This window comes from Ranitomeya variabilis, chromosome 4 (assembly GCF_051348905.1).
Source record: "Ranitomeya variabilis isolate aRanVar5 chromosome 4, aRanVar5.hap1, whole genome shotgun sequence".
Classification (NCBI taxonomy): domain Eukaryota; kingdom Metazoa; phylum Chordata; class Amphibia; order Anura; family Dendrobatidae; genus Ranitomeya; species Ranitomeya variabilis.
In genome coordinates this window covers 649,211,972-649,230,281 of record NC_135235.1, presented here as the reverse complement: position 1 = coordinate 649,230,281, position 18,310 = coordinate 649,211,972, and the positions used below count along the sequence as shown (strand labels likewise).

At 47.0% G+C, this 18,310-nt stretch overlaps 1 protein-coding gene across 1 annotated transcript in view; it reads right to left on the bottom strand.

Annotated features, from left to right (window-relative positions):
• Positions 1-17,765, bottom strand: part of LOC143766161 (uncharacterized) — a 43,004-nt gene extending 25,239 nt beyond the window's left edge. Inside the window, exons 1-4 of the mRNA XM_077253625.1 lie at positions 17,671-17,765; positions 16,513-16,660; positions 16,204-16,383; positions 15,943-16,120 (exon numbers count right to left, since the gene is read on the bottom strand). Of these exons, the coding sequence (XP_077109740.1) occupies positions 15,943-16,120; positions 16,204-16,383; positions 16,513-16,660; positions 17,671-17,732 (568 nt within the window). The 5' untranslated portion in view covers positions 17,733-17,765. The remainder of the gene's footprint in view (positions 1-15,942; positions 16,121-16,203; positions 16,384-16,512; positions 16,661-17,670) is intronic.
• Positions 17,766-18,310: the final 545 nt, after the last annotated feature.

Sequence of the window (18,310 nt, the reverse complement as noted above, 5' to 3'; positions counted from 1 at the left end):
GGAACACAATGGAGTCATCTCTTATGGTAAGATAAGGCTCTCTAACTGAAAGGGCTTGTATTTCTCCCACTCGTCTTGCAGTAGAAATTGCAACCAAGAAGGCCGTTTTGCAGGACAGAAGTTGCGAGGAACAAGATGACAATGGCTCAAACGGAGGAGCCATAAGGCCCTTTAGAACTATGTTTAAGTCCCATGATGGTACAAAAATTTGTTTTCTTGGACAATGCCTTGATGCTGCGACCATAAACCTCTTTATCCAACGATGACTTGCAAGGTCTTGATCGAAGACAGAGCTCAAGGCTGACACTTGGACTTTCAAGGTACTTGGCTTCAGCCCTAACTCCAAACCTTTTTGTAAAAAATCTAATATCTGGGAGATATTAGGATGGAAAGGGTCAGGATTATGAGGGTGACACCACGATGAGAATCTATTCCAAATTCTTCCATATATGGCGTTGGTGATAGGTTTTCTAGACTTCTGTAGGGTAGAGATTACCGACTGCGAGAGGCCTTTAGCCCTTAGTACCTGGGCTTCAATAGCCAAGCTGCCAGATTGAACCTTTGTGGTTCCGGATGATAAAAGGGGCCCTGGCGGAGAAGATCTTCTGCTTGAAGAAAAACTGGACCATCCACCTTCAGTTCTTTTATGAGGTGGTACTAGCTTCTTTTCGGCCATGTCGGCGCTACTAAGATAGTTTGGACTTGATCGTCCCGGATCTTCCGGAGGGTCTTCGCCAGTAACGGTATTGGAGGGAATGCGTACGCTAGATGAAACCTCCATGCGTGAGCGAAGGCGTCTACTCCTTGAGACCTGTCTTTGGGGTTCAGGGAGAAGTAGTTCTCGACCTGTGCATTGTGACTTGACGCTAGAAGGTCTATATCGGGAAGTCCCCATCTGTCTGTCAACATTCTGAAAATGTCCGCTTTCAGGCTCCACTCTCCTGGATGTAAGTCGTGACGACTTAGGAGATCTGCATGAATGTTCACTGACCCTCTGAGGTGTATCGCCGATAGTGAGAGGAGATGTTTCTCTGCCCAGCAAAATATTCTGTTTGATATTGCTCTCAGCTGGTTGAACTTTGGACTTCCCTGGTGTTTTAGATGTGCAACAGTCGTTATATTGTCCGAATAAATTCTGACATGTTGACCTATAATGAGACTGCTGGCCACCAGGAGGGCCCTCTCCACTGCCATCAATTCTCTGGAGTTGGAGGAACTGGAACTTTCTCTTTGATTCCAGTGACCCTGGAATGGGATCTGCGAGACAACTGCTCCCCAACCTTTCTGACTGGCATCCGTTGTCACCGTGATTAAAGGATCTTGTACCCAGTCTACTCCCTTTAGCAGGTTTGATTGTATCGCCCACCAGGTTAACGAGACCTTTACCTTCCCAGGAGTGTACACTCTCCTGTTCAGGGAATTTGGATTCCCGTTCCAGTTCCCTAAGATGTGTGCCTGTAGTACTCTTGAGTGGCTCTGAGCCCACTGGACTGATTGTATACAGGCCGTCATCGACCCCAGGAGAGACATTGCGGTCCGTAGAGTCGGAGAACGTTGTTTTCTGAAGTCTGAGACTTTGGAAATCAGGTTTATTCGGTGTTCCTCTGGTAGGAAAGATTTCTGATTCTCTGAATCCAAGAGGACCCCGAGGAATTTCCTCACCTTTGATGGTGACAGCTGGGACTTTTTTAGATTTGGTATCCAACCCAAATCTTGTAAAATGTTTAGAGTTTTGGAAATTCTGATTGAGAATTTCGGCGGAAGGACCAATTATTAGAAGGTCGTCCAAGTATGGCACTATAGCGATGTCTTGGCTCCTGATATGGGCTACTGCTTCCGCCATGACTCTGGAAAACACCCTTGGGGCTGAGGAGATCCCGAAGGGGAGAACATTGTATTGGTAATGTAAGATTTTTTGATTGAATTGGATCGCAAATCTTAGATATTTTCTGTGACAAGGATGCATTGGAATATGGAAATAGGCATCCTTGAGGTCTATTGTTGCCATATATGATTGAGGAGCTATTAGAGGGATGGCTGTTTTTACTGACTCCATCTTGAACTTGCGGTAAGTTATAACTTTGTTGAGAGCTTTCAGATTTATTATAATCCGGGATTGCCCGGAAGGCTTTTCTATTATGAAGATACGGGAATAGTGCCCTTTCCCTTGCTCGTTCACCGGGACCGGGGAGATAGCTCTCGAGTCTAGCAAGTCCTGAATTCCAGCCATCATCAGTTTCTGAGTCTCCCGAGATGACGGGGAGGTGACTCTTACGATCCTGGGGGGAGGTGCATCGAACTCTATCAGAAGCCCCTGTTGTATAACACTGACCACCCAGGGGCTGTTGGAGATATTCTGCCAACTGTGAGCGAAGTTCGAAAGCCTCCCCCCCACCGGATCGGAGTCATTGCTTTTCTTGTTGAGCTTGCTGGGGAATAAGGATGTTTTTAGGCTTCCCCTTAGCATAACACCACCTCCCGGTTTTTCCTTTTCCTCTACCTTGGGAGGGCTAGGACTGGGAGGCTCGAAAAAAACGCTTCCTGGGAGGCCTCTGTTCAGGAAGAGTTTTCTTTCTGTCTGTGGAGTTATTAGACGTTTCTCCGGCAATTCCCATTCACTATTGATCATGTCTATTATGCTTTTAAGGACGGGAAACCCAGGATGTTTTTCAGTATGTATACCAAAAAGTTTGTCCTGTATAGACTGAGGAACTGATTCCTCTTTTAGCCCCATCGTGTTCCTCACTGCAGATACCAATTCCTCAATGTATTCAGAGGAAAAAAGATATTTTCTAATTTCCGCAGATTTATGGGGTAACACATCCTCCCATTTGACAGAAGAGGACGTATAAGATCCCTCAGACTGACTCCTGGATTTTCCTCTTTTTGGGGAGTGATGGACCAGGTGAGGATGGTGGCGGCAGTGGAGGTGGGGCGTGCGTGGCCAGAGAGGACTGAACCTCCTGCCTAACCAGGGAGCGGATCTCCTCAATTAATGAAGGGTGTTCCGCCCGGACAATTTTATCCGTACAAGGCTGGCACAGCTTTTTCTCCCAATCTAGCGGCATTTTAACATTACAGGTAGCACATTTGCGCTTGGAAATGTTTTTAGGGCCAGACTTCACTGCCTGCAAAGAGAGAGGATAGCGGTGTAAGAAGGTGTATAAGGTACTACCTTTGAATGGGACCCATCTCTGCCACACTTACTAGGGCTTGAGGAGCGCTGGGCTCTGCAGCTGCAGGGTAAGACGAATCCATGCTTACAGCAGCTTACCTGAGACGTCTTCGCAGCTTATATAGAAAATAAGTCTGCACCAGCGCGAGGCATTTCGCCGCCCCTCCCCCTCCGTAGTCCCAGGTAGGCGTGCGAGGATGCAGCGTGCCTCGCACGCCGTTCGGTAATCCATAGATCTGGCCTGTATCGCTCCTGTGCAGGAGCGCCGACCCGGAAGTGGAGGATCACCTGACTTCCGGGTCGCCGAACAGCGTGCGTCAGGAGGGGGAGACGCCGGAGAGCTCAGGGAGGCCTCCGGGATGGGCACACACCGGCCAGCTTTGTCCCCGCAAGAGGCCGCAGGAGGACCGGGAACGCGGTCCCAGAATCACATGGGAGACGGGAGGCACAGCGCAGGAGGAAGCCCCGAGGGACCCGACCATTAGTGCCCGGCATTATAAGAAAAAAACAGGTACACTGCTCAGAGCCGCCGCTGCAGCGCACCAGAAACCTCTCCATGCCCCATGGGGGACAGGAAAGACACTGGTTAATGGGAGGTGGGAGGGGCTTTTAACCTTTCGTGCTTCCTGTCCCCCATTACGGTATGGAGACAACCTCCTGGTGGCTGTCGTGGAAGGCTACTAGAGAAAATGAGATTTATTCCCAGCCTCGACCCGCATTTTAGCCGGGAACATCATTGAGTATTTCAGGCCAAGAGCCCTCAGCCGTTTTTTAATATCAACAAATTTTGCTCTCATTTTCTGCACTGTCGGCGAAAAATTCGGATAAAAAGAAACTCTAGAACCATCAATAGTTAGTTCAGGGTGATCTCTTGAAAACCGAAGAATGTTGTCTCTGTCTCTGTAGTGAAGTATTTTGGCCAAAATAGGTCTTGGTGGATGGCCGGGGGAGGGGGACGGGCCGGAATCCTATGAGCGCGCTCCACCGCGTACAAGTGAGTCAGAGTGGCCGGTCCAACTTTCTCCTTTATCAGGCCTCAATAAAAGTAGTAGGATTTTTGCCCTCGCATCGTTCTGGCACACTGACAATGCGAACATTATTGCGCCTGGACCTGTTCTCCAAATCATCCATTTTGTTCCAAATCGCAGCAATATCTTTCGTGATCTCCTTATTGTGCTGCGCGGACGCAGAAACTGTATTTTCAACCAAACCAACTCTTTTTTCCAATTGCCCAGTTCTGTCCTTAATTGTGTGGAGATCATGTTTTACATTTTGCATTGATTCCTGTAAAAAGCCCAACTGATTGAGCACATTAGTAATGGCTGATCCACACTGCATAACAGCCACCAGCACGTCCTTTATAGTGGGCTCAGCAGGAATCTGCAGCTTCAGCGCTGTAAGCTGCTTCTTATTTTGTTCCACCAGCTCTCCCCAGCTAGCCAGAGCCTCCTGGTTCCTCTGCCCTCCAGCACTTTCAGTCTCCTCCTCCCCCGCTCTGTACCTTCTCCTCCTGTGTCCGGATCTTTTCCAGCTGCTTGGGGAGATTCCTTCTCCAATTCCTCCACTCGGGCAAATCGCTGCAGACGAGCCGCTACTTCTCTGTTTCTGGCTGCACTATCAGTCTCTGCATCTGCCAGAGCACGTGCTGAAGCGGCAGCGCCATCTTGGGAACCAGAGGCAATCTCTCCTGTAATCCTCCTTTGACCTTTTTTCAGCATGTTGCACGCCTGGAATGCTCCCTCGATGGCCCGACGACCTCCACCAGTCCCTCTCCACAGATAATTACTGGCTGTGCTGTGGGGATTTAGCAGCAGTAATTCACTAGGACATGTGGGAGCTCTGCAAGCACACGTCCTCCTCACATGCTGCTAGGCCACGCCCCTTGGTGAAGATTGTTGGTTCTGTGGAGAGGCCAAAGGGCATGGCCGTGTACTGGAAATGATGAGCCTCCCCTTCTAGGATTACTGCGACTCTGAAGTACCTTTGATATCTGTTATGGATAGGGAGATGGTAGTAAGCATCTTATAAATCAATGCCCCCCATTTTACAGTTTGGATAAAGTAACTTAATGGCGGATCTAATGGATTCCATTTTGAATTTATAATTTTTAATAAATGTATTGAATTTTTTAAGATTTATAATTGTTCTGAATGAACCGTCGGGCTTTGGGATTAGAAATAATGTAGAGTAGAACCCCCTACCCTCTTGTCCCTTTGGTACTTTTACTAAAACATTTTTATCTATCAGGCTCTGTATCTCAAGCTCAAGGGCCCTTTGTTGTATCGGTGAGCTAAGGGTTGTTATGATGAATGAATCGTTGGGAATTTGGAGGAATTCTATCTTAAGTCCTTCCTTAATGATATTTAGAATCCACGGATTTGATGTTATTTTTTCCCATTTAGGGAGGAATAATTTTAGTCTACCACCTACTGGGGTGACTGGTGTTCTAATATTTATTGTCTCTGCGGAAGGGGGGTCCTTTAAACATAGTACCCCTTTGTTTTTCTTCTTTTGTGGTCCACCGCGTTGATCTTTCATTTTGTCTCCTTTTCCCGAATGGTCTCCTATAGAAAGGAATTGAGGGGTCAGGGAAGGCTTTTTTCCTTACTTTTCCTTTTTTAAGGATATCATCCAAAGCTTTCCCAAAGAGAAACTCACCCTCACAGGGGATAGCACAGATTTTGGTCTTCGACTGCGTAGCCCCCTTCCAACTCTTCATCCACAAGGCTCGTATGGCATTATTTACTAGACCTGCTGATCTTGCTGCAAGGCGTAGAGAGTCAGCTGATGCATCGGCTATGAAGGCTGCTGCCCCTCTAATCAATGGTATAGCATCCCGCAATTTCTGTCTAGAGACTCTTTGTTCAATCTGTTGATCTAATTGATCAATCCACACGAGCATGGATCTAGCAGTACATGTGCTGGCAATTGCTGGCATAAATATGCCTGTGGAAGCTTCCCATGATCTTTTTAATGACGATTCCGCTTTCCGATCTAGGGGATCAGAGAGTAGGCCTGCATCCTCAACTAGTAAAGCTGATTGTTTTGAAGTGGAGGCGACCGCTGCGTCCACTTTAGGGATCTTAGTCCATGACATAAGCTCATCATCACTAAAGGGGTACTTCCTTTTGGAGGCTGACGGGAGAAAACCTCTCTGGTCCTGTTTTTTCCATTCTCTCTTTATCAATGCTTTAAGCGCAGGGATTACTGGGAAAGCTCTCCTTTTCCTCTCCGCTAACCCTGCAAACATGATATCTTGCGCCGTCTGGTCATCTTTTTTATCTTCACAACCTATTGTGTTTCTAATTGATTTTACTCGGTTGTCTATCCCATCAAGGGGAACACAAGACCGACCTTCAATATCTGATGGTAATGAAGATGAGAATGATGCGTGTGAGGAGTCCGAGGTAATTGCATGATCATTATCGGACTCAGAGCTGGACGCTATTTTTTCCCTCCTAGTTTTCTTAAGGGGTACGTTGGCTTGGGTGATGCTTGTAACTCTTCCCTGATTATGGCCCGTATATCCGAAACGGACATAGATGGATCCTGCATGGTTTCATGGTTTTTTAGGGTAGGAGTCTGGGAGAGGTTGATCACACAACGCATACTGTTTATGTTTGGATTTTTGTTTCTTTTTGGCCTGGGGGAAAAATGTTGTGGAAAAGAGTGTCAGCTTAATAGGTAGATGGTTTTTACACTCACCCAGTGAAGCTGTATGGTACCGGATCAGGTGGCCGAAGCGCCGTTCTGGACCTTGAATCACTCTTACGGCTGACGTCCGAGGACCTCCTGCTGGGTCCACCATCTTGCCTGGGGATGACATGTTGCATCGCCCGTGCACCTGCAACCATCCTCCTTTTTAAGCAGAAGATCCGGGTTTTTTTTTTTTTTCTAGCGGTGTACTGCGTATATGCGAAACCGCGCTTTCCCCCACCGCTGTGCTGTATGCCCCGGAAGTGCTAATATCACTTCCGGGCAGGTAATGGAGCTTTTCGCCGGTCTGCACATGTGCGGCCGCGTCTCACCTCAGACCCCGGCAGCTGCTGCTTCTGGCGACCGTGCGGCCGCCCCCGGACCCTCATATGCCGTCCGACGTCCCGGCTCTTTTTAGCCCGCACCTCACCGCATCGCTCCTCAGTGAGACCGGGTGGCCTCTCCCGTATCCAGCCCTCACTGTGCCGGTCAGACGAGGGGGGGAGCCGTCTAATGGAAACTCCCCCGACGCTGCATCTGGACCGCATCCCCTGCCGTTCCTGCAGAGACCGCACAGGCGGATGCCCCTGGCCCAGGTATGGTCTTCTGAGAATCCAGAGAAACCTGTCCTCTGGGAACAGGGAACGTAAACTGAGGAGGAGAGGCGGACCGCCCCTTTTATTCTTCTGTAGATTTCCTGTTCCTTGGGGCGAATCCCTATCTCTCCAGTGGGTGCTGTCGTGGCGAAGGGTAAAAAACAGACTTTCATCTCTATCGTCTTAAGTTTGCCATCCATATGACAATAGTTTTTTTTCCATTCATCAGCAAGAAATAACATTTAGGGTATGTGCACACTGTCAGGAATCGGCAGTGCTTTGGATGCAGCGCATGTCCAAAAGTCCAAAGCACTGCCGGCTTTTGAACGCAGGTGATTCCGCATGTGTTCATTGAACCGTGCGGAATCACCTAAGCCATTACACTATATGGGTGACATTTATCTTGTGGAGTCTCGCATGTACCCAAGATAAATTGACATGCTGAAGTCTGGAAAGACGCCACCGCATGTCCATCTCCGCGGGTGATCCGCAGGCGTCTCTGGCCGCATAGTGGAGATGGGATTTCGTAATCCCATCCACTATGCTGTAACATCTGGATGCTGCGGATGTATGCGTCGTCCAACCCGTGGGAACGTACCCTTACAAAACCAAAAAACGTTTCATACATGTTAAGCCGGTTTCACACGTCCTGATATCTCTGGTACTGGAAAAAAACTGTACAGGAGATGACAGTGTCCGTGAGTGTAATACTTGGAGCACATATGTGGCAACCATGTGCCTCATCAGTACCACATGTACGGCCCCAAGGAAGAAGCGTTACAGTAAGCGCTGTTCCCAGGCGCTGGAGACTGCTCTCATCATTCTTCCCTGCTCTGACGGTGATCACAGGAGAATGATGAGAGTTATATTCAAGTGATAACAATAACAGCAGATGGCAGCTGATGGGACTATTAATCTCATCAGCCTACACCTGTTGCCTCTAATAAAAGTGACATCAGGAGTGGCTGCCTGTGCTATAAATCAGTGTTCCCCAACTCCAGTTCTTAAGGCCAACCAAGAGATCATGTTTTCATGATTTCCTTTGTATTGCACATGTGATGCAATTATCACCTTGGCATTACTAAAGAAATCCTTAAAACACGACCTGTTGGTGGGCCTTGAGGACTGGAGTTGGGGAACACTACTATAAATAAATAATAAAAAATCTTTCTGTCCCATGCTATAATCCGTGTCTGGGGGATATATAGTTTTCAACCTGGACGGTGCCAAGATTCGACCGTCCAGGCTGAGAACTACTGGTGAATGAGCTGCTACGAGTGCAGCATAATTGACCAGCAGTGACATCATCGTGGTTACCTCCAGTCAGTTAGGCTACTTTCACACTAGCGTTAACTGCAATACGTCGCAAATGCGTCGTTTTGCCGAAAATACGCATCCAGCAAAAGTTCTTGCTGGATAAGTTTTTTCGTCATAGACTAACATTAGCGACGCATTTGCGACGCATTGCCAAACGTTGCGTCCGTTTTGCGACGCTTGGGCGTGTGGTAGCGGACCGTCGGGAGAAAAAAAAACGTTACATGTAACGTTTTTTGCTCCCGACGGTCCGCTTTTTCCGACCGCGCATGCGCGGCCGGAACTCCGCCCCCACCTCCCCGCACTTCCCCGCACATCACAATGGGGCAGCGGATGCGTGGGAAAAGTGCATCCGCTGCCCCAGTTGTGCGGCGGGGACAATGCTAGAGTCGGGGACCTCGGCCCGACGCACGGCGACGGGCCGAGGTCCCCGACGCTAGTGTGAAAGTAGCCTTAGGCTGCGTTCCCAGTCAGGCTGAACTGCAGTGACATCAGCACTGTGGGAAAAAGTCAGTCATGAGGTCACCGCAGTTCAAGCTCAGTGACTTCACAGCAGATCACGCTGAGAAATTATTACGGTGATCTGCTGTGAACCGACAAAGTTATCAGGCTTCTCACTTCTTCTCACCCTTCTACCTGCACCACTGACCCTATTCCCTCTCACTTCCTTCAATCCCTCTCGCCGGCTGTCACCATAAACTTAACTAAAATATGTAACCTCTCTGTTTCATCCGTTATCTTTCCCTCCTTGAAACACATCAGCATACATACATTAGTTACAAGAAACATCCCTTGGCCAGACCTGCACTGCTAACTACAGACATATCTTTAATCTCCTTATTGGACGGACCATTAGCAAATTCGCTTTTCAGTACCATCTCTGATGCTGATGATACCAAATTATACACTTCTCTTTACATCACCCAAACATTACTACAAAATATCAATGATTATCTGTCGTCTCTAACTTTAATTACCCGAGTATAAGCTGACCCCCCTAATTTTGCCACAAAAAAATGGGAAAACTTATTGACTCGAGTATAAGCCTAGGGTAGGAAATGCAGCAGCTACCGGTGAATTTCAAAAATAAAAATAGATGCTCCATACCGTTCATTATTGCCCCATAAGATGCTCCATATAAAGCTGTGCCACATATAATGCTCCATACATTTCATTATGGCCCCATAGATGCTCCATATAACACTGTGCCATATAGAATGCTTCATACTGTTCATTATGGCACAGTTTTATATGGAGCATCTATGGGGCCATAATGAAATGTATGGAGCATTATATAGAATTATATAGAATGCTTCATACTGTTCATTACTGCCCCATAGATGCTCCACATAAAACTGTGCCACATATAATGCTTCATACTGTTCATTATTGCCCCATAAGATGCTCCATATAAAGCTGTGCCATATATAATACTCCATACCGTTGATTATTGCCCCATAGATGATCCATATATAGCTGTGCCATATAGAATGCTCTGCACCGTTCATTATGGCCCCATAGATGTGCCATAGAAAGCTGTGCCCCATATACAATGCTCTGCACCAATCATTATTGCCCCATAGATGTGCCATAGAAAGCTGTGCCGCATATAATGCTCCATACATTTCATTATGGCCCCATAGATGCTCCATATAAAACTGTGCCACATATAATGCTGCATACTGTTCATTATTGCCCCATAAGATGCTCCATATAAAGCTGTGCCACATATAATGCTCCATACATTTCATTATGGCCCCACAGATGCTCTACATAAAACTGTGCCATATAGAATGCTTCATACTGTTCATTATTGCCCCATAGATGCTCCACATAAAACTGTGCCACATATAATGCTCCATACTGTTCATTATTTCCCCATAAGATGCTCCATATAAAGCTGTGCCATATATAATACTCCATACCGTTGATTATTGCCCCATAGATGATCCATGTATAGCTGTGCCATATAGAATGCTCTGCACTGTTCATTATAGCCCCATAGATGTGACATAGAAAGCTGTGCCCCATATACAATGCTCTGCACCAATCATTATTGCCCCATAGATGTGCCATAGAAAGCTGTGCCCCATATAGAATGCTCTGCACCGTTCATTATTGTCCCGTAGATGTGCCATAGAAAGCTGTGCCCCATATAGAATGCTCTGCACCGTTCATCATAGCCCCATAGATGTGCCATAGAAAGCTGTGCCCCATATACAATGCTCTGCACCATTCATTGTTGCCCCATAGATGTGCCATAGAAAGCTGTGCCCCATATACAATGCTCTGCACCGTTCATTGTTGCCCCATAGATGTGCCATAGAAAGCTGTGCCCCATATACAATGCTCTGCACCGTTCATTGTTGCCCCATAGATGTGCCATAGAAAGCTGTGCCCCATATACAATGCTCTGCACCGTTCATTGTTGCCCCATAGATGTGCCATAGAAAGCTGTGCCCCATATACAATGCTCTGCACCGTTCATTGTTGCCCCATAGATGCTCCTTATAAAGCTGTGCCCCATATACAATGCTCTGCACCGTTCATTATTGCCCCATAGATGTGCCATAGAAAGCTGTGCCCCATCTATAATGCTGCTGCTGCTGCTGCAATAAAAAAAATGACATACTCACCTCTCTTGCTGCCCGCTGCTCCTCAGCGTCCCGTCTCGGCGTCTCTCCGCAGTGACTGTTCAGGCAGAGGGCGGCGCGCACACTAGTACTAGTACGCGCCCTCTGACCTGAACAGTCAGTGCAAGAGGACGGGAAGACAGAGCGGCGCCCGGCGGTTGGAACGCGGACAGGTGAATATGTAATACTTACCTGCTCCCGGCATCCCTGGCTCCTTCTCCCGGACAGATGGTCTTCGGGTGCCGCAGCCTCTTCCTCTTTCAGCGGTCACCGTTACCACTCATTAGAGAAATGAATATGCGGCTCGACCCCTATGGGAGTGGAGTCCATATTCATGACTTTAATGAGCGGTCCCACGTGACCGCTGAACAGGGGAAGAGCTGCGGCACCCGAAGACCGTGGGACAGGCAGGGGGAGCGCCGGAAGCAGGTAAGAATGCCTCAGACCTCTCTCCCCCTCACCCGCCTACCCTGCCTCGAGTATAAGCCGAGAGGGGCACTTTCAGCCCAAAAATTTGGTCTGAAAATCTTGGCTTATACTCGAGTATATATGGTATGTCTATCCTCTATCTAATGCTAAATTTGTCAAAAACAGAACTCCTTGTATTTTCCCCCTCTACTACTGTACCTAAACCAATATTACCATTTCCATGTCTGGTTTCACCACAATTTCCAAGCAGAATGCCCGATCACTTGAGGTTACATTTGACTCAGATCTTTCTTTTACTACCTATATCCGATCATTCACTTGCTCATGTCACCTGTATCTCAAAAACATCTCTAGAATTTGACATTTTCTTACTTTTGTCTGTTCAAAAATTCTTACTGTTGCTCATAACACAAGAAAAATATATTTTTGTACCGTGTTAGTCAGTAGATTGAAAAATATTAATATTTGAGAGTCCTCAGTGGTTAGCCATTAAAAAGTAATGGAGCGCCCCCACACAAGGGCAATGGGGTACTCGGTACCGGGTCCTTCGGTTCAGGGGATGTCACGGTGGCCCGACCCGGTCCGTGGCCCTTTGAGGGACGTCCAATAAAAGGGAAAGTTTGTATAATGTTCGTGACGCCACCGCTAGATGGTACACCTTCCCACAGGTGAAGTGTATCCCCAGGGCTTCCCAAAATGTGTAGCTGGTGATGGTGGATGATGTAGGACGCAGTGAATAACGAGGATACAAGGTTGCAGTCTCTTTACCTTTACTGGAGGCTTCAGCATCCACAGTCCAGGGTACGGACCACAGGGTAGGCAGAGTCCAGCCGGTCTGAAGGCACATCCAGAGTCCCCTTTTCCAGGTGGAAATCAGTAGCTTTCCTCTAGCGCCTGTGTGTTGTAGTACCTCCCTGCTGAGCTTCTCGGTAAGGTCCTCTCAACTATTGTAGATGTTCTAGATGTTATTTCTTCCTCTCTGTCCCCCAGATGGTATGGATAGGACAAACCCGTATGACTGATGGCCTGAGGTTTTTTTACAGGGACCCTAGAGACGCCCCGACCCACACAAGTTGCCACCGTGTCTCCTAGGTATTAAGGTCGGGCAGCCAACTTGGAATTGACTGCCCTGCCGATCTCTGGAGCAAGGCTTGGAGACGGTTGCTCCCTCGGTGTTCCAGCCACCGGCTTCGCGCCTCAGAAGGAGGCAGCCTATTACAAGGCAGAACTCCCTCTGGTGTTATCTCCTTGTGCTATGACTTCGTTTCTCACCCTCTACAACACAGTTCTCTTCGTGTCCTTTCTTAGGATGCTGTCTGCAGCTCCGATGTTCCTCCTTTCCCCCTGTCTGCCTGACAGGTGTTGCCTGGGCAAAGCCTTCTTCTAACTTTCTATCCAGCCCACCAGTTTTACCCTTCTGTGAGGAGTGCCCTAGTAGATAGGAGCATGAGTCCCCCTGGTGGACTGGAGTATTAAGTGTAGTGTATGGTTTGTGATACCTGGTAGGAAGATCTCCTTTATTGCCATCAGACGTAATATCACTCCCCCTGGTGGAAGAATTACATCACTGCAATGACCAGGACTCTGGGGCACTGCAGTAACAAATAACCAGTTTTCGAGATGACTCAGGTCTCCTCATCAGGCATAGTATAACACAAAATCTGAAGAGGTACAGTATATATTTATAGGCAACAGGACATGGGAATAATGCAGTAAATAAGAAAAGGCTACAATGATTCCTTCGCCCTGTGTCACTCTTTACACTGGTTGACCTTCCGCTATTGAATACAATATAAACGTATTATTCTAACGCTCTAAGCTTGCCACAGTTTTGCGCCATCCAACATCTTCTGCGTCATCTCTGTCTACCACCCTCACTCTGCTATTTCACTAATGACCTAAGACTAACAACCTTAACAATCTGAACCTCCTTCTGCTTTCTCCAAAAACGTCTCCTGTGCTGCGCTAGTTCTCGAGTGAACTACTATAGACAATTTGATTAATTACCAGTATCAAACTATTTCCTCTTTGTCCTTATTACATTTTCCTCAGAATCTGGCATTATCTGTTTATACACCCTCCATACACTTAGTAGCACTCTGTGCTGGTGACCAGTTCATGCAGCGTTATTTGAATACCCTTCAAATTAATGTTTGTTAAATTGATGACTTAACCACACTTTTTACCATTCACCTTTGGTGATTTCATCTATTTCCTCATAGATTGTAAGATTGTGAGTAGGGCCCTCACTTCTCTTGGTATGTGTAGAATTATGTGTTACTCTGTCATATCTTTATTTTCTGTACAAGTCCCCTATGAATTGTAAAATACTGTGGAATATGTTGGCGCAATAGAAATAAAAAAATACAATTATTATCATAGCCATCACAAAATGATGTAAACATATTTACAGACTCATTATATAGGTTTACGCAAATTGCCTCTTCAAAGACAAAGAGGACTTGAACTCTATAGCGCCACCTATTGGAAGTAGCGATCCTACAAGTCACAATCAACCCTTTAACGAGTCGTGCAATATGACTTAAGATAAAAGCCAAATCAGTATCTCAATTCGCAGACACGGTGTTTCGGGCTGTTGGCCCTCGTCAGTGCGAAGCATGAGAACTGATTTGGCTAGGTGAGAGGCTCTGGACTGGGGTCTAAGGGGTATCGTTTCTCCTTGTGGAGGGTGACATACCAGCTCTGGCTTGTCAAGGTAAGGAGGCTTATTTGCCGTCCAATGCTCCTCTGGGAAATTTAATATTCAAATTGCCTTTTCAAAGAAAAATAGGACTTGAACTCTATGGCGCCCCCTGTTGGAAATAGCGATCCTACAAGTCACAATCAACCCTTTAACCCCTTCCCGACATGCCCCCCCGTACTAGTACGGCGCATGTCGGGTCTCCTGCTTTGATGTGGGCTCCGGCGGTGAGCCCACATCAAAGTCACGACATGTCAGCTGTTTTGTACAGCTGACATGTGGACGCAATAGCGGCGGGTGAAATCGCAATTCACCCGCCGCTATTAACCTGTTAAATGCCACTGTCAAACGCTGACAGTATGATTAATGGTAATCATAATAGAGGTCCTTAAGACCTCTATGGTTACTGAGGCCGGCCTGCTGTGAGCGCCACCCTGTCGTCGGCGCTCATAGCAAGCCTGCATTTCAGCTACATAGCAGCGATCTGATGATCGCTGCTATGTAGCAAAGCCGATCAGGATATGCCAGCTTCTAGCCTCCCATGGAGGCAATTGAAGCTTTGCAAAAGTAAAAAAAAAAAAAAATGGTTTTAAAAATATGAAAAAAAATAAAAAAATATATATATATAAAAGTTTAAATCACCCCACTTTTGTCCCATCCAAAATAAAACAATAAGAAAAAAAATCAAACCTACACATATTTGGTATCGCCGCGTTCAGAATCGCCCGATCTATCAATAAAAAAAAAGCTTTAACCTGATCGCTAAACGGCGTAGAGAGAAAAAAAAAATCGAAACGCCAGAATTACGGTTTTTTGGTCGCTGCTCACAGAAAAAATAAGCCCTCACCGGACCCCAGATCACGAAAAAAGGAGACGCTACGGGTATTGGAAAATGGTGCTTTTTTTTTTTTTTTTTTTTAGCAAAATTTTGAATTTTTTTTCACCACTTAGATAAAAAAATAACCTAGTCATGTTAGGTGTCTATGAACTCGTAATGCCATGGAGAATAATAATAACTGGTTAGTTTTAGCATTTAGTGAAGCTAGCAAAAAAGCCAAACAAAAAACAAGTGTGGGACTGCACTTTTTTTGCAATTTCACCGCACTTGGAATTTTGTTCCCATTTTCTAGTACAAGAAATGGTAAAACCAATGGTGTCGTTCAAAAGTACAACTCGTCCCGCAAAAAATAAGCCCTCACATGGCCATATTGACGGAAAAATAAAAAAGTTATGGCTCTGGGAAGGAGGGGAGTGAAAAACGAAACCGCAAAAACGAAAAAGGGCCACGGCGGGAAGGGGTTAATGAGGTTTAGAGAACCTGGGTGTTTGAAAATTCTGTAAAACTAGATTTACTTCAGCACTTATTATTAAAGAAGTGAATTTATTCATATCAATTACCTGGTGATGTGAGGCGCTGGGGAACCTCCACAATTACATCCTTGTACAGATCCTTGTGTCCTTCTAAATACTCCCACTCCTCCTTCATGATGTCCTTGTATAGATCCTTGTGTTCTTCTAAATACTCCCACTCCTCCGTGGATAAATAGATGGCGACATCCTGACACCTTATAGGAACCTGACACATACAATGATAACGTCATCAACCAGATCCCTTCATAGCATTACTGTATAATGTCCCAGCATTCCCAGCAGTGTCACCTCTCCAGTCAGCAGCTCAATCATCTTGTTGGTGAGTTCTAGGATTTTCTGATCATTTATGTCATCATGTATCAGGGGGTGAGGTGAAGGCCCTGTGATTGGGCTCAGGGGTCTTCCCCATCCCTCAGACACAGGGGCCTGACAGCGCTCACTAGAGGTCTTCTTCACCACTGTATAATCCTGGTTATGGAGAGACACATTAATAAATCTCACTACAGACATTTCCAGAGTCCTCACCTCTCCAGTTCTGTCCATCTGTTATTCCCATAGATAAGAATGATGTAATGTGATGTCATCAGAATCTCTCACCTCTCCAGTAAGCTGGAAGAGGATCTCTAGGGTGAGGTTTAACAGCCTCTTTGCCATGTCTTTCCTGCCACTATCCATCATTGACGGGTCAATCAGGAAAGTTCTCTTATAGAAGATCTTCACGGAAAGGATCCAATATTTTAGGGACCTGAATGGGAAGAAGATGATGATGTAACGTCATAAAGATCCCATGTAATAGCAAAATTACTAGAGGTAATAAGGGAAAACAAGTGAGGAGCTATGTCATGTAGAGGTTTATTTTCTCATGAAATATAACATGAAGGCAGTTCCTACCTGAAAAAGACAGATATTTCTCTGAAAATTATGTCTGACAGAGCACATCATTAAAGTTAGAGGGGTGGTCTGAAGTCAAACTAAATTTCATACTAAATCCTCATATATTTAGTGCCGTAATCTAAGCTGTTTTCTAATATACCTGTATTAAAAACTCCCGGCCATTCTCTAACTACACTATCTAACAGCTATTCTATCTTTTCCAATTTCCTGTGTGATGAAACGAAGCACCGAGGAGATGGCCTCAGGGCAGAAAAGAACGCTGAGGAGATGGCCGGAGGTCAGAGAGGAACACTGAGGAGATGGCGTGAGGTCAGAGAGGAACGCTGAGGAGATGGCGTGAGGTCAGAGAGGAACACTGAGGAGATGGCCTGAGGTCAGAAAGGAGCACCGAGGAGATGGCCTGAGATCAGAGAGGAGCACTGAGGAGAAGGCCTAAGGGTAGAGAAGAATGCTGAGGAGATGGCCTGAGGTCAGAGAGGAATGCTGAGGAGATGGCCTGAGGTCAGAGAGGAACGCTGAGGAGATGGTGTGAGGTCAGAGAGGAACGCTGAGGAGATGGCGTGAGGTCAGAGAGGAACACTGAGGAGATGGCCTGAGGTCAGAAAGGAGCACCGAGGAGATGGCCTGAGATCAGAGAGGAGCACTGAGGAGAAGGCCTAAGGGTAGAGAAGAATGCTGAGGAGATGGCCTGAGGTCAGAGAGGAACGCTGAGGAGATGGTGTGAGGTCAGAGAGGAACACTGAGGAGATGGCCTGAGGTCAGAGAGGAGCACTGAGATGGCCTAAGGTCAGAGAGGAGCACTGAGGAGATGGCCTGAGGTCAGAGAGGAACACTGAGGAGAAGGCCTGGGTGAGGACTTACCAGAAAAAGAACTTAGATGTGACATATGATGAGAAACTTGACAAAATGTTAGTGGAGCTCATTATAGTCAGTGAGGACAGCCAGACTCAGCTGGTGTGTGTCTAATAATGAGTCTGCCCCAGCTGTTTCCTGTTCCTGCACTCACCACAATCTGTCCCTGCTCTTGGAGTTGGCAGATATCTATCTACATATTGCAGACCTGGGCGCAGGGGGCACTATCTCCGGGAATGGAGGGGTTACTGCCCCCTGCCCCCGCCCAGTAATGGGGAATCTCCAGCACCTACCTCCACCTGCAGAGCCGCACACCACATATATGGCTGTTCTGTGCGCACAGGACCTGTGATGAGGTCACAAGAGGGGAGGAGTCAGGGGTCACATGATCAGGGGCCTCAGTGTATGCAGGACTCTGCTGTGCTGGTTGTCATGGTGCTGGATGAGGGGAAGTTTCTGTGTGGGGTCAGGAGGGGTTTACAGGGTGGATGTAGCAGAGCGGTGTGTGCGAGGTGTACAGAGCGGAGCCGTGTGTGTACGAGGTGTACGGAGCGGAGCCGTGTGTGTACGAGGTGTACGGAGCGGAGCGATGTGTGTACGAGGTGTACGGAGAGCAGCCGTGTGTGTACGAGGTGTACGGAGCGGAGCC